Genomic DNA, 16,073 nt, shown 5'->3' with positions numbered 1-16,073 from the left:
TTGAACAGACCTGAGCACGGGCGTTTCCTGTTTTAGTTTCTGTCTATAGGCAGGGAGCAACAAAATGGAGTTGTGGTCAGATTTGCCGAAAGAAGGGAGAGGGAGGGCTTTGTATGCCTCGCAGAAGTTAGAGTAGCAATGATCTAGAACGTCGCCAGCCCGGTTCGCGCATTCGATATGCTGATAAAATGTACATAGTTTACATAGAGTCCAATGAAGTTCTTTCAGGGCGGTCGAGGTGTCTGCTTGGGGGGGTATATACACGGCTGTGATTATAATCTAAGAGAATTCTCTTGGTAGATAATGCTGTCGGCATTTGATTGTAAGGAATTCTAGGTCAGGTGAACAAAAGGACTTGAGTTCCTGTATGTTGTTATGATCACACTACGACTCGTTAATCATAAGGCATACACGCCCGCCCTTCTTCTTACCAGAGAGATGTTTGTTTCTGTCGACACAATGCGTGAAGAATCCAGGTGGCTGTACCAACTCTGATAGCATATCCCGAGTGAGCCATGTTTCCGTGAAACAGAGAATGTTACAATCTCTGATGTCTCTCTGGAAGTTAACCCTTGCTCGAATTTCGTCTACCTTGCTGTCAAAAGACTGGACATTGGCGAGTAGTATACCCGGGAGCGGTGAACGATGTGCCCGTCTACGGAGCCTGACCAGAAGACCGCTCCATCTGCCCCTTCTGCGGCACCGTTGTTTTGGGTTGCCTACTGGGATCCGATCCATTGTCCTGGTTGGTGGTCCAAACAGAGGATCCGCTTCGGGAAAGTTGTATTCCTGGTCATAATGTTGGTAAGTTGACGTTGCTCTTATATCCAATAGTTCTTCTCGGCTGTATGTAATAACACTTAACCTCTCTTGGGTAGGGAGCAGTATTTAGAAGTTTGGATGACAAACGTGCCCAAAGTAAACATGCGCATGCATGGTAGTATTGGATAGAAAACACTCTGAAGTCTCCAGAACTGTTAGCATAATGTCTGTGAGTATAACAGAACTGATATGGCAGACAAAAACCTGAGGAAAATCCATCCAGGAAATGGGATATTTTTGATGTGGGTACTTTTCTATTGAATGCCTATACAGTATGTATTTGGATAGGACCCAAATTGCAGTTCCTATGGCTTCCACTAGATGTCAACTATCTTTAGACATTGTTTCAGGCTTGTATCCTGAAAAACGAGGAAGAATGAGAACATTCTTTCAGTGGACTCTAAATGAACCAGAGCTGTTTTGAAAGCGTGACCGATTGCGCGCCGTTCATTGTTTTTCTTTTCTATTGAAGACACTATTGTCCGGTTGAAATATTATCAATTATTTAGACAATAGACAACCTGAGGATTAATTATAAACATCGTTTGACATGTTTCGATGACCTTTACAGGTACTATTAGGATGTTTTCATCTGCATGTCGTGACCGCCTTTGAGCCAGTGGATTACTGAACAAAACGCGCCAACAAAACTGAGTTTTTTGGGACATAAAGAGGGACTTTATCGAACAAAACAAACATTTATTGTGTAACATGGACTCTTGTGACTGCAAACATATGAAGATGATCAAAGTTAAGTGATTAATTTTATCGCTATTTCTGACTTTTGTAATTTCTTTACTTGGTTGTAAAATGTTTGTATGCTTTTGTAAGTGGGGCGCTGTCCTCAGATAATCTCATGTTATGCTTTCACCGTAAAGCCTTTTTGAAATCTGACAGCGGCTGGATTAACAAAAAGTTCCTCTTTAAGTCGACGTATAACACTTGTATATTTTATGAATGTTTATTATGAGTATTTCTGTATTTTGATTTTGGTGCTCTGCAATTTCACCGGATGTTGGCCAGGTGGGACGCTACCGTCCCACCTGCCCATAAGAATTAAGATTTCCTGGGGTAACAATGTAATAAATAATACATATATAAACAAAATACTGCATAGTTTCCTAAGAACGCGAAGCGAGGCGACCATCTCTGTCGGCGCCATAGTAATATTTGGATGGTGTAATGATACACCATCCAAATTGTAACTAATAACTTCACCATGCACAACGGGATATACACTGTCTGCTTTTTTTTACCCATCGACGAATAGGTGCACTTCTTTGCGAGGCATTGGAAAACCTTCCTGGTCGATGTTGAATCTATGTTTGAAATTAACTGTTCGACTGAAGGAACTTACATATAATTGTATGTGTGGAGTACAGAGATGGGGTAGTCATTCAAAAATCATGTCAAACACTATTATTCCATGCAATTTATTATCTGACTTGTTAAGCACATTTTTACTCCTGAACCTATTTAGGCTTGCCACAACAAAGGGGTTGAATACTTATTGACTCAAGACATTTCAGCTTTTCATTTTTTATTAATTTGTAAAAGATTTAAAAACATAATTCCACTTTAACTTTATGGGTTACTGTGTGTAGGCCAGTTATAAAAATCTAAATGTTATGAATGTTAAATTCAGTCTATAACAAAATGTGGAAAAAGTAAAGGGGTGTGAATAGTTGTGTATTTTATGTTTTATGTTTTGTTTACACAGCCACCCTAAGAACCCAAATCAGATTTTCTTTCTACGGTATATCCAGTTTTACATGTGACCCATATCAGATTTGCGCATTCACACTGATGTAGCCTCTGAAGTAGCACACAGATGGAATGCTTATTTCTTGTCACTATTCCTTTAAAATGATGGCGTGGTTTTCATGGCAACGGCAGGTCATGTTCTACAAGAAAAACTGATATGCACATCTAGACAGAGGTTGCATAAAGAGGATCAAGTTTGTATCAGGATTCAGATCCACTTTGGCTGCGTTTCACCAGGCAGTCAAATTCTAATGTTTATTTCAGAAATTGTCTTTTTACCTATCAGATCTTGCCAAAAGAGCAATTAATGGAAAAAAAATATCAGAATTGGGCTGCCTGTGTAAACTCAGCCATTTGGAAGCAGTATAAATCTAAAGTCAAAAGATCAGATTCCATGTGTTTCTTTGCTGTTTACACATCAGTGAAAAGAAAAAGTATCAGAAATGCTAATAATTGGCAAAATATCTGAAATGGGCTGCCTGTGTAAACGCAGCCATACACTCTGTGTAGGGTTCAAATATGGACTTCAAAGCCAGTTCCACTGCTTTAAAAAAATGATTCCCCTCTTATCAGGGACTGATTTAGACCTGGATACCAGGTGGGTGCAATTAATTATCAAGTAGAACAGAAAACATGCATAGTGCATTAAGGAGAATAGGGTAATTTGAGATATGTCCTTACAGACACAGCTTTAACCTACGTGGTCTGCTGTCTACAGGAGCTGGGTTGATGAACATGGAACATGAACATGGAGCCATCTCTGTTTGTGTTTGCAGTGCATGTCAAAGCAGGGACCTGTGAAGTGATCGCCGCCCACCGCTGCTGCAACAAGAACAAGATTGAGGAGAGATCCCAGACGGTCAAATGTTCCTGCTTCCCCGGACAGGTTGCTGGGACAACAAGAGCGGCTCCATCTTGTGTGGACGGTACGGTCATTCTATATTTATATATATACAGTTGAAGTTGGAAGTTTACATATACCTTTGCCAAATACATTTATACTCAGTTTTTCACAATTCCTGACATTTAATCCTAGTAAAAATTCCCTGTCTTAGGTCAGTTAGGATCACAACTATATTTTAAGAATGTGAAATGTAATTGTAGAGAGAATGATTTATTTCAGCTTTTATTTCTTTCATCACATTCACAGTGGGTCATAAGTTTACATACACTCAATTAGTATTTGGTAGCATTGCCTTTAAATTGTTTAACTTGGGTCAAACGTTTTGGGTAGCCTTCCACAAGCTTCTCACAATAAATTGGGTGAATTTTGGCCCATTCCTCCTGACAGAACTGGTGTAACTGAGTCAGGTTTGTAGGCCTCCTTTGCTCACACACACTTTTTCAGTTCTGCCCACACATTTTCTATGGGATTGAGGTCAGGGCTTCGTGATGGCCACTCCAATACCTTGACTTTGTTGTCCTTAAGCCATCTTTGGAAGTATGCTTGGGGTAATTGTCCATTTGGAAGACCCATTTGCCACCAAGCTTTAACTTCCAGATTGATGTCTTGAGATGTTGCTTCAATATATCCACATAATTTTCCGTCCTCATGATGCCATCTATTTTTTGAAGTGCACCAGTCCCTCCAGCAGCAAAGCACCCCCACAACATGATGCTGCCATGAAGCACCCCCATGCTTCACGGTTGGGATGGTGTTCTTCGGCTTGCAAGCCTCCCCCTTTTTCCTCCAAACATAACGATGGTCATTATGGCCAAACAGTTCTATTTTTGTTTCATCAGACCAGAGGACATTTCTACAAAAAGTACGATCTTTGTCCCCATCTGCAGTTGCAATCTGTAGTCTGGCTTTTTTATGGCGTTTTTGGAGCAGTGGCTTCCTCCTTGCTGAGCGGCCTTTCAGGTTATGTCGATATAGGACTCGTTTTACTGTGGATATATATACTTTTGTACCTGTTTCTTCCAGCATCTTCACACGGTCCTTTGCTGTTGTACGGGGATTGATTTATACTCTCTAGGAGACAGAACGCGTCTCCTTCCTGAGCAGTATGACGGCTGCATGGTCCCATGGTGTTTATACTTGCGTACTATTGTTTGTACAGATGAATGTGGTACCTTCAGGTGTTTGGAAATTGCTCCCAAGGATGAACCAGACATGTGGAGGTCCACAATTTTTTTCTGGGGTCTTGGCTGATTTCTTTTGATTTTCCCATGATGTCAAGCAAACAGGCACTGAGTTTGAAGGTATGCCTTGAAATACATCCACAGGTACACCTCCAATTGACTCAAATTATGTAAATTAGCCTATCAGAAGCTTCTAAAGCCATGACATAATTTTCTGGATTTTTCCAAGCTGTTTAAAGGCACAGTCAACTTAGTGTATGTAAACTTCTGACCCACTGGAATTGTGAAACAGTGAAATAATCTGTCTGTAAACATTTGTTGGAAAATGTACTTGTGTCTTGCACAAAGTAGATGTCCTAACCGACTTGCCAAAACTATAGTTTGTTAACAAGAAATTTGTGGAGTGGTTGAAAAGCAAGTTTGAATGACTCCAACGTAAGTGTATGTAAACTTCCGACTTCAACTGTATATATTTTTATTGACAGGACAGTATTAGCAACACAGTAATTGGCAGTACACTGTTCCAAAATCGGTCTTGTATCACACATGTATCACTCAGAATTAGTGCGGTTTCAAATGATTATCAATCATCAACAATTCAACATTTGACATAGGGTAAGATATTTTCTTCTACTATTACGTTTTCCTGCATCTACCGATCAATCTAAACAAATTGCTGGAAAATCTCAACAAAATGCTTAAAAACAACCCAATTTAGGTAAATATTGGACAGGGTTATTTTTACCTTGCGTATGCAAATCCCAAAGTTGGCAAATTTAGCAATTTGTTATAATATTTACATAATAGTGTAAATAATGCTATATTAAAATATGTGATGTACTAAAATAATAAAGGAAAATTGAAATTTGCAGTGTAAAAACTTAACATGATGAACATTAATAAAATTTACTCTCACATGTGCATAAAGAACTCTGGAAGCAACACCCGAAATAGGCCAGGCTTTGGATTACCCAAACATGGGTTATGTTAATCATCAGTTGTGTTTGTATTCACTTTCATGCTGGGTTGACCCAGCAGATGGGTATCTTGTATATAATATGTTATTTTCAGGAGGCTTGGCCTATTGGAGTCGTGGCTTTCAGATAGGTATTTTTGGCAACCCGTGAGAGTAAATGTCATTTCTGTTCAATATGTTACATTTGTAAACTGCAAACTTACGTTTCAGGCTGTTTTGCTGTCTGTCTATCACTGGAAACAATAAAGCCCGGCGTGCTGATGCGCTTGCTCATTGAAGTATAGTGGGCCAGGTCATTTAATATCATGTCAACAGAGGCCCCTGCGACAGGTGAATCGATCCCTATCCTCTGTACTGTAATGGCTCTGACAGCAGTTTCCTCCCATCTTGACACCACTGACTGAAGCTTTAGAAATGTCAAGGGAAACCCTACCCTCTGCAGGTGTCCTCAGAGGCAGCTGTAGACCTTGGAGGCCTGTTCTGCTCCCACTGTGCCAGTCTGTGTTTTGCCCTCCTGCCACTTTGTTCATCAGCTTAACATTGACCCACACCCTGTAATTCACTTCTGGAAACACACAGCTCAGCCAGTCAGTCAGGCAGCCAGGCAGTCAGCTCGCAGTCATGGAGGATCTCTCTCTACTCTACTGTCAGTCATGGATCAAAAGGCTTCACTCTCACTGACATGTTTGTAGAAACAGATGTCTTGTTGTGGGTTCAGTTGTTACAGTAGTCTAGTAGAGGAAGTGTCTTTTCACCGCCTTGTAATGTGCACAGATTAACTGGTTGCATTCCTCTCTCTTTGCCTCTTGCAGCATCCATAGTTGCCCAGAAGTGGTGGTGCCAGATGCATCCATGTATGGATGGGGAGGAGTGTAAAGTGTTGCCTGACCTGAAAGGCTGGAGCTGCAGTACAGGAAACAAAGTAAAGACGACGAAGGTGGGTGCATAATGTAAGAAAATGCATCACATGCGTCGTTATAACACATACAGTTTTTTTTATTTTTTATACATTTGCAAAAATGTCTAAAAACCTGTTTTCAAATTTGTCATTATGGGGTGTTGTGTGTAGATTGATGAGGGATTAAAAAAACAAAAACATTTTAGAATAAGGCTGCAACATAACAAAATGTGGAAAAAGTCAAGGGGTCTGAATACTTTCCGAAGGCACTGTATGTACACATAGGTGTACACGTGTACACATGTGCACTTACACACACACACACACACACACGCGCACATGGGGCACATGCGCTCACAAACACACACACATAAACACACTAGGGATGTGACACACTTTTTTTTGTTAACGTTTAAACTGCCCCCCAAAATTGTTTTTCAGTTAAAACAAAAATTCTAAAAATTCCATTTGAATTCACAATGCAGAATATGGTCCTATTGCGAATGACCGCTAGGGGGCAATGAAGTTCTATCTACCGTAGTCATATAATGAACAAAAATATAAACGCAACATGCAACAATTTCAAAGATTTGACTAAGTTACAGTTTATATTAGGAAATCAGTCAATTGAAATAAATGAAGTAGCCCCTAATCTATGGATTTCACATGTCTGGGCAGGGGGGCAGCAATGGGTGGGCCTTGGAGGGCATAGATTAGGGGCTAATTCCCACCCACTGGGGAGCCAGGCCCAGGGTTTTAGCTGATAAGCCCTGGGCCTATGGGACAAGGCACACATGCGTATGTCTATCTGCGGTACCGGTCAGGAATTTGGACACACCTACTAATTGAGGGGTTTTCTTTGTTTTTACTATTTTCTGCGTTGTGGAGTGGTGGTGAGGACATCAGAACTGTGGAATGGCACGTGGAGTCATTTAGTAAGCGAGGGAGTGTTGAACAGATCAACAGATTACTCGCTAGCTAACATTACGTGTAGGATCTGTGTAGTAATATTATTCGTATCTCAGAGCCATTTGCATTGCTAGTTACAGCCTAATGAAAGCTAGCTAGCTAACATCGAACCTAGTTGGTTATCTTTGGCTACCTGCAGATTCATGCAGGGTATAACATTATGAGTTGGGAGTATGGTTCATTGCTTAGCTAGCTAGCTACATGTCTAAACAGAAGATACCACTATGCAAGTAACCATTTTACTGTAGGGTTTACACCTTCTGTATCCTGTACATGTTACAAGTAAAGGTTGATTTTATTTGATATAGTGTGGGTTTATCAGAGATGGTAATTTGAAGAACAACATGGACCAAAGTCAAATTAGGATATAACGTTAGGCCAATGCAGATGCCAATGTGCGGGAGCACTTCGCTGCCGTCGCTTGCCTTCCCTTGCCGTTTTTCCAACTGTGAACGACGATGACGTGTAGAGCGCTTTATAATAATAATAATAAATAATAATAATTTGACAGATGCATACAGTATCTCCTATTAACTTTACATCATTGTTGCATTAGGTATTTGTTTCATAAAAAATTGTCCTGTTAGTGCACTCCAAAAAATGCTGAGTTAAAAACAATGATTAAAAACAGTTATTTTGACCCAGCCAGTTGGGTTGTTGATGTTGGGTTATTGAGCTATGATCTGCCTGGTAAGATCAGAAGACTGGAGGCATGGCTTAGTAGAGGCATATCCCAAAGTTGTCAAAGTTAGCAATTTGTTAGAATATTTACATAATAGTGTTAAAAAAATTATATAAAAATATGTGATGTACTAAAATATTAAAGAAAAATTGAAATTTGCAGTGTAAAAACTTAACATGATGAACATTAATAAAATTTACTCTCACGGGTGCAAAAATAAGGTATTTTTGGCAACCTGTGAGAGTAAATGTAATATATGTTTATACACTGCACATTCTAATGTCCCTTCAATATACTTGCACATGACATATTTTAATATACAATTAATAACATTATTATTTAAGTATCATAACTAAATGCTAACTATCCCAAAATTGGGATACACATAGGCACTTGAGAAAATCACCTAGCATAAACATCATTAAACTACAGTTTCAGTGCTCAATCAAAATATGTGTCAACAATAAAACAGAACAGATTAAAGGGAAATAAATGTACTCTCACGGGTGGCCAAAACAAACTATCTGAAAGCCATGCCCATACTAAGCCACGCCTCCAGTCTTCTGATCTGACCCGGTGGATCATAGCTCAATAACCCAACTAAGTGACCCAACTCTCTGGGTCAAAAATAGCCCAACTTGTGTTCTGTCCACTATTTACTCAGCACTGGGTTGTTTTTAATCCAGCATTTATTTTTATTTTTTAGTAGTGTGGTCGTTTTTTGAAAACTGCACTATGATTTTAATTTTGTGATTGTAGGGGGAAACAGATGTATGTTAACAATCCCAATTTTGTTTAAACGGTAGTTCACACCCTTATTAAACACACATACAGGTTTTGCTTCCTCTAAAGCCCACCATGACATAGAATCTTCAGTAATTAAAGTTGTTGATTTATCTTCTACATAACCAACTGTAAAGTATAAGTCAAAGTCAACAGACGCTGAGATGCGATAGTCCGGCGTCCCATTGTGACATAGCTACATGGCTCTGAGACACCATCCGCTGGCACGCACAGCCCAAACTCGCAACTCTCCGCAAATTCCAAACCAAAGTGGATCCGGTACACGTCCTCTCTTCATTTGAATGTGTTCACAGTTGTAGAAATTGCTTGAGCTGCACTGAGAATTCAAAAAGTTCAATATTCTAGAAAACTGCTGTGCTCACGCATACATGTTTTGAATTTCCTAGACTCATAAGCCCTTCTTACCAACTATAGATTGTGTGGCTGAAAAGTGTTTGTATCTGTAGGGAGCAATATATTTGAATTTTATACGATCAAAAAGGCTAAATTCTACTGAGATACTGTAAAATATGTGTATCTTGAAAGAACAGTATCTAGAGATTGCTGTGAGAGACACCCACACACACACTTATGCACTTATTCATCCAATTACATTTTTGTAGAAAAGTGTCATTCTGAAGTACAATACATGACCAAAAGTATGCCGACACCTGCTCGTCGAACATCTCATTACAAAATCATGGGCACTAATATGGAGTTGGTCCCCCCTTTGATGCTGTGTCAGCCTCCACTCTTCTGGGAAGGCTTTTCACTAGATGTTGTAACATTGCTGCGGGGACTTGCTTCCATTCAGCGACAAGAGCATTAGTGAGGTCAGCACTGATGTTATGCGATTAGGCCTGGTTTGCTGTCTGTGTTCCAATTCATCCCAAAGGTGTTTGATGGGGTTGAGGTCAGGGCTCTGTGCAGGCCAGTCAAGTTCTTCCACACCAATGTCGACAAACCATTTCTGTATGGACCTCACTTTGTGCATGGGTGTATTGTCATGCTGAAACAGGAAAGGGACTTCCCCAAACTGTTGCCACAAAGTTGAAGCACAGAATGGTCTAGAATGTCATTGTATGCTGTAGCGGTAAGATTTCCCTCCCCTGGAACTAAGTGGCCTAGCCCAAACCATGAAAAACAGCCCCACCAAACTTTACACTTGGCACTATGCATTTGGGCAGGTCGTGTTCTCTTGGCATCCGCCAAACCCATATTTGTCTGTCGGACTGCCAGATGGTGAAGCGTGATTCATCACTCCAGAGAACGCGTTTGTTTCCACTGCTCCAGAGTCCAATGGCGGCGAGCTTTAAACCACTCCAGCCGACGCTTGGCATTGCGCATGGTGATCTTAGGCTTGTGTGCGGCTGCTCGGCCGTGGAAACCCATATCATGAAGCTCCCGATGAACAGTTCTTGTGCTGACGTTGCTTCCAGAGGCAGTTTGGAACTTAATAGTGAGTGTTGCAACCAAGGACAAACTATTTTTATGCGCTATGTGCTTCAGCACTCGCTGGTCCCATTTTGTAAACTTGTGTGGCCTACCACTGCGTGGCTGAGCCGTTGTTGCTCCTAGACATTTCCTCTTCACAATAACAGCACTTACAGTTGACCGGTGCAGCTCTAGCAGGCCAGAAATTTGACGAACTGACTTGTTGGAAAGGTGGCATCCTTTGACAGTGCCACGTTGAAAGTCCCTGAGCTCTTCAGTAGCTCTTCAGTAAGGCCATTCTACTGCCAATGTTTGTCTATAGAGATTGCCTGGCTGTGTGCTTGATTGTATACACCTGTCAGCAACGGGTGTGACTGAAATAGCTGAATCCACTCATTTAAAGGGGTGTCCACATACTTTTGTATATATAGTGTCCATATGACAGCTTGACAGTAGGCTCTGGTGATGAAGATGAACAATACGCCTCCTGAAATAGAAAATGCGCGTCTAAGGCTGACTACTGTATTTCCCAGCTCCTACAGGGGTTGAAAACATGCCCACCTAGGAGCGCCAACATTATCCTTAAACATATCTTCCTGCCTGCCTACTGGTGTACAGAAAACTCTCGTGCTTCCATCTGACCCACTTGCATTTGGCACTTGGATTTGAGAACAGGCTTGGGTCGGGGCCTGCCTTTGAAAACATTTGAGTGGTCTTGGATGTAACTTGAAGAGAGTCAGCGAGGAAACAACATTGGCAAAAAAGAGAAGAAGAAAAACCTCAACAATAAACAAGCTGAGCCATGCAGGTGGATGTTCAGAGCAGGATAGGGTGACTTCCAGAGATTAATGGAGGCTATGTGTGTCTGTGCTTTAGGGTGAGCGTGGGGTGGGTTAGGAGGGGGTTGTTTGTGACACAGTGGGCCCAGAGCCATCCATCACGGCCCAGTGTTTGACTCACCAAACACCTGTACTTGAGCTGCCTTCTCCATTATTCATTGTGCTGAGGGCTTGGACGAGGCAGACCTTTTTATTTTAGCCAAGTTAATAATGTATACCTCTTCTCTATCAAAGAGGGAGGCAGAGAGGCAGGCAGGCATAGAGGCATGCGGCCTGGGGTGCAGGTGGCTGCTACAGTACTAGGGTTGGGAGGTATCTAGATTTTCACATCGTCATACCGTCCTTTTCTCATCCACAGAATTAAGGTATTACCGTTTTAGTACACAATGAGGCGCTTAAAACGCAAAAAAAGCCCATTGGGCGTCTATTACTATATAGAATGCTAACAAAATTAGCACAAGTACTAGTGCATTTCCATAGAGCTTGCTAGCTAAATATGCTAACGAGCACAAACGAAAATCAACTAATTGCAAAGACAGGCAATCTAGCTCATAAAGTCATACAAGTATAGGTAGTATCTACCGAATGTCATTTTTGGTGAGTTTGCAAATGTAAGCCAATGTGAATGAGAGACATTGTGCAAATGAACGACATTTTGAGGGATAGTGCTTTTTGTAATAATTTACTTTTCATAGCAGGTTTAGGTGAACTTACCCAGCAGATTATGGTAATTCATGTAGCAGGTTAGGAGAATTATGCAAAAAAACAAAAAAACATTTGACGTCAATTAGTTTACATACACTTAGGTTGGAGAAATTAAAACTTGTTTTTCAACCACTCCACAAATGTATTGTTAACAAACTATAGTTTTGGCGAGTTGGTTAGGACATTTACTTTGTGCATGACACAAGTCATTGTTCCAACAATTGTTTACAGCCAGATTATTTCACTTATAATTCACTGTATCACAATTCCAGTGGGTAAGAAGTTGATTGTGCCTTTAAACAGCTTGGAAATCATGTCATGGCTTCAGAAGCTTCTGATAGGCTAATTGACATAATTTGAGTCAATTGGAGGTGTACCTGTGGATGTATTTCAAGGTATACCTTCAAACTCAGTGCATCTTTGGAAAATCAAAAGAAATCAGCCAAGACCTCAGAAAAATGTTTGTAGACCTCCACATGTCTGGTTCATCCTTTTGAGAAATTTCCAAACGCCTGAAGGTACAACGTTCATCTGTACAAACAATAGTACGCAAGTATAAACACCATGGGCCCATGCAGCCATCATACTGCTCAGGAAGGAGACACGTTCTGTCTCCTAGAGATGAATGTACTTTGGTGCGAAAAGTGCAAATCAATCCCAGAACAACAGCAAAGGACCTTGTGAAGATGCTGTAGGAAAGCGGTACAAAAATATCTATATCCACAGTAAAACGAGTCCTATATCGACATAACCTGAAAGGCCGCTCAGCAAGTAAGAATCCACTACTCCAAAACCGCCATAAAAAAGCCAGACTACGGTTTGTAACAAAGATCGTACTTTTTGGAGAAATGTCCTCTGGTCTGATGAAACAAAAATAGAACTGTTTGGCCATAATTACCATTGTTATGTTTGGAGGAAAAAGGGGGAGGCTTGCAAGCCGAATAACACCATCCCAACCGTGAAGCACAGGGGTGGCAGCATCATTTTGTGGGGGTGCTTTACTGCAGGAGAGACTGGTGCACTTCACAAAATAGATGGCATCATGAGGACGGAAAATTATGTGGATATATTGAAGCAACATCTCAAGACATCAGTCAGGAAGTTAAAGCTTGGTCGCAARTGGGTCTTCCAAATGGACAATGACCCCAAGCATACTTCCAAAGTTGTGGCAAAATGGCTTAAGGACAACAAAGTCAAGGTATTGGAGTGGCCATCACAAAGCCCTGACCTCAATCCCATAGAAAATGTGTGGGCAGAACTGAAAAAGCGTGTGTGAGCAAAGGAGGCCTATAAACCCGACTCAGTTACCCCAGCTCTGTCAGGAGGAATGGGCCAATATTCACCCAACTTATTGTGGGAAGCTTGTGGAAGGCTACACGAAACATTTGACCCAAGTTAAACAATTTAAAGGCAATGCTACCAAATACTAATTGAGTGTATGTAAACTTATGACCCACTGTGCATGTGATAAATAAAAGCTGAAATAAATCATTCTCTCTACTTTTTTCTGACATTTCACATTCTTAAAATAAAGTGGTGATCCTAACTGACCTAAGACAGGACATTTTTACTAGGATTAAATGTCAGGAATTGTGAAAAACTTTTTATGCTACACAAAGATAAATAAAATACTTTAAATAAAACTAGACCAATCTGTTAGTAGCCAGACTTATTGCACCGCTTATTGGGATGGTTGTTCCAATTTAGATCGTTGAGGTTGTCTCATTATTCAACCCTCCCTATTCTGGCAGTGATTCTGAATTCATGATGCGGGTGATTCCTCTTGTTGAATATCATAACTCAGGCTGGATTCCAATAGGAATTACAAATAACTTTGCAAGTCAGTATAATTGGTCTCGCATGCCTGATGTGACCTGTAAACCAGGGGTTTCCTAACACAGCTGTGTTAGGGTTTAACCAGTGCTTATTTTGTAAATCGGGAAGTGCCAGAACAAAAAGTGAGAGCAAGAGTGGGGTGACCTGGGGAGCCCTGAGGTAACGGAACGCATGAGAAAAAAATATCACCTCTATAATAAAGCTTTGAATATATAGCATCGCATTTGCTTAGTGGCATAGACGAGTAGAGGCACTTACAGAAGTTGCAAACATGGGAAACATTTTTTGTGGCCTAGGGTCTGGTAAATTTTGGGCTTTTTATAAACGCATTTCATTAATTTTACATGACTGGAGACTTGGCATAATCTGTTTTAATGCCGCATTCAACTGGGAACTCTGAGCTGGGAAATCTCTGACTTCTGACTTCAGTGCGTTCAAGACAACTGGGAAATCGTGACAAAACGAGCTCCGACTGGGATTATTATTTTTTGAACGGTCATCCAATTCGGAATTCCAAGTGAGGAACTCTGGCCTCTTTCTAGAGCTCAGACTTTCCAACCTGAAGATCACTGACGTCATAATTCCCCCCAAGAATTCGGAGTTCCCAGTTGTCTTGAAAGCACCATAATACTGCACAAATGATCGAAATGACACACTACTTTGACGCTGACTGAGAATCTGAGATCAATGAAAACAACCTTGTCTTGAATCCATCATTAGCCTAGGCTAGGTGTGTGGAGAACACATATTGTATGCTACAATATGAAGAGGAAATGATAGTCCTCATTTTTCTTTTTACAGTTTCACTGACTCTCCCATTGATGCGCAGCTCACTTGCTGGTGATGGCCTATGCTCTCATTCGAAAAGCCTCTTTCTTGTTTTACTTTGTAAAACAATATTTGGAAGGTGATCAAATATTTTGGTAGCCTACAGCTGACATATTAGAGTCTTCTCTTTTCAGCAGGAGCCATTTGCTTTCCAACCTTTGTTTTCCCACGATTGAAGGCTATTTGAAATACTGCGAATAGCCAGTTTTGTCTGCATGCTGTTTGTTCACTGACAGATTGCCGAGTGTTTCCGACTGTAGGCTATGCCTTGTTATCGGACTACACTCCACAGCTAGGCTATTTGTAAAATAAGCCATCGATCCTCTGTGGTATTTTTTTTTGCCACTGTTCTTTCAGAACAGACAGCAGTACTGTGGCTCTATAACTTTGGCAGCTCCTCCAGAACCCTTTGCGAAACTATGATTCTATTAGGAAATAAATGATGAAGTGCAATGCTGAAGAGATGAAAGTTGCAGGCTCATGTCTATCAGAGCAGAAGGGGAGAGATCATAGAAAGGGAATTTCAATCTAGTTATGTGATTTTTACATTGCACGAGAGGTACCGATTCCTGACAAATAAGTTCTGGAACAAAACAGTCCAAAACTGAGAGGTGCCGGATCCTGTTCCAGCAGGATCTGGCTCAAATTAAGCACTGGGTATAACTAGGCCCTCAACGAAATGACTTATGATATACAGAAAAGGTCAAAGTTTGGACACACCTACTCATTCAAGGGTTTTTCTTTATTTTACTATTTTGTACATTGTAAAATAGTAGGGAAGGCATCAAAACCAAAAAAGTGTTAACCAAATCCATATATATGTTATATTTCAGATTCTTCAAAGTAGCCACCCTTTGCGTTGATGACAGCTTTACACACGCTTTTCATTCTAACAACTAGCTTCATGAGGAATGCTTTTTCGAACAGTCTTGAAGGAGTTCCCACATATATTGAGCACTTGTTGGCTGCTTTTCCTTCACTCTGCAGTCCAACTCATCCCGAAACATCTCAATTGGATTGAGGTTGGGTGACTGTGGTGGCCAGTTCAACTGATGTAGCACTCCATCACTCTCCTTCTTGGTCAAATAGCCCTTACACAGTCTGGAGGTGTGTTTTGGGTCATTATCATGTTGAAAAACAAACTATAGTCCCACTAAGCGCAAACCAGATGGCGTATCGCTGCAGAATGCTGTGGTAGACATGCTGGTTAAGTGTGCCTTGAGTTCAAAATAAATCACCAACAGTGTCACCAGCAAAGCACCCTCACAACATCACACCTCCTCCTCCATACTTCACAGTGGTAACCACACATGCTGAGATCATCCGTTCACTTACTCTGCATCTCACAAAAACACGGCGGTTGGAACCAAAAATCTCACTTTTGGACTCATCAGACCAAAGGACATATTTCCACCGGTCTAATGTCCATTGCTTGTGTTTCTTGGCCCAAGC

At 40.9% G+C, this 16,073-nt stretch overlaps 1 protein-coding gene across 2 annotated transcripts in view; it reads left to right on the top strand.

The window, feature by feature from the left end:
- LOC111969743 (chemokine-like protein TAFA-2) overlaps positions 1–16,073 on the top strand; it is a 197,490-nt gene that overhangs the window by 169,930 nt on the left and 11,487 nt on the right. The window contains exons 3-4 of one of the 2 annotated variants that reach the window (XM_023995983.3): positions 3,363–3,512; positions 6,460–6,584. In XM_023995983.3, the coding sequence (XP_023851751.1) occupies positions 3,363–3,512; positions 6,460–6,584 (275 nt within the window). Of the gene's footprint in view, positions 1–3,362; positions 3,513–6,459; positions 6,598–16,073 lie in introns of both variants that reach the window. The other variant, XM_023995982.3, reaches the window with a different exon arrangement.

The sequence above is a fragment of the Salvelinus sp. IW2-2015 genome, linkage group LG11, assembly GCF_002910315.2.
Source record: "Salvelinus sp. IW2-2015 linkage group LG11, ASM291031v2, whole genome shotgun sequence".
Classification (NCBI taxonomy): domain Eukaryota; kingdom Metazoa; phylum Chordata; class Actinopteri; order Salmoniformes; family Salmonidae; genus Salvelinus; species Salvelinus sp. IW2-2015.
The sequence above is the reverse complement of the archived record's forward strand: the minus strand, read 5'-3'. Positions and strand labels throughout refer to the sequence as shown.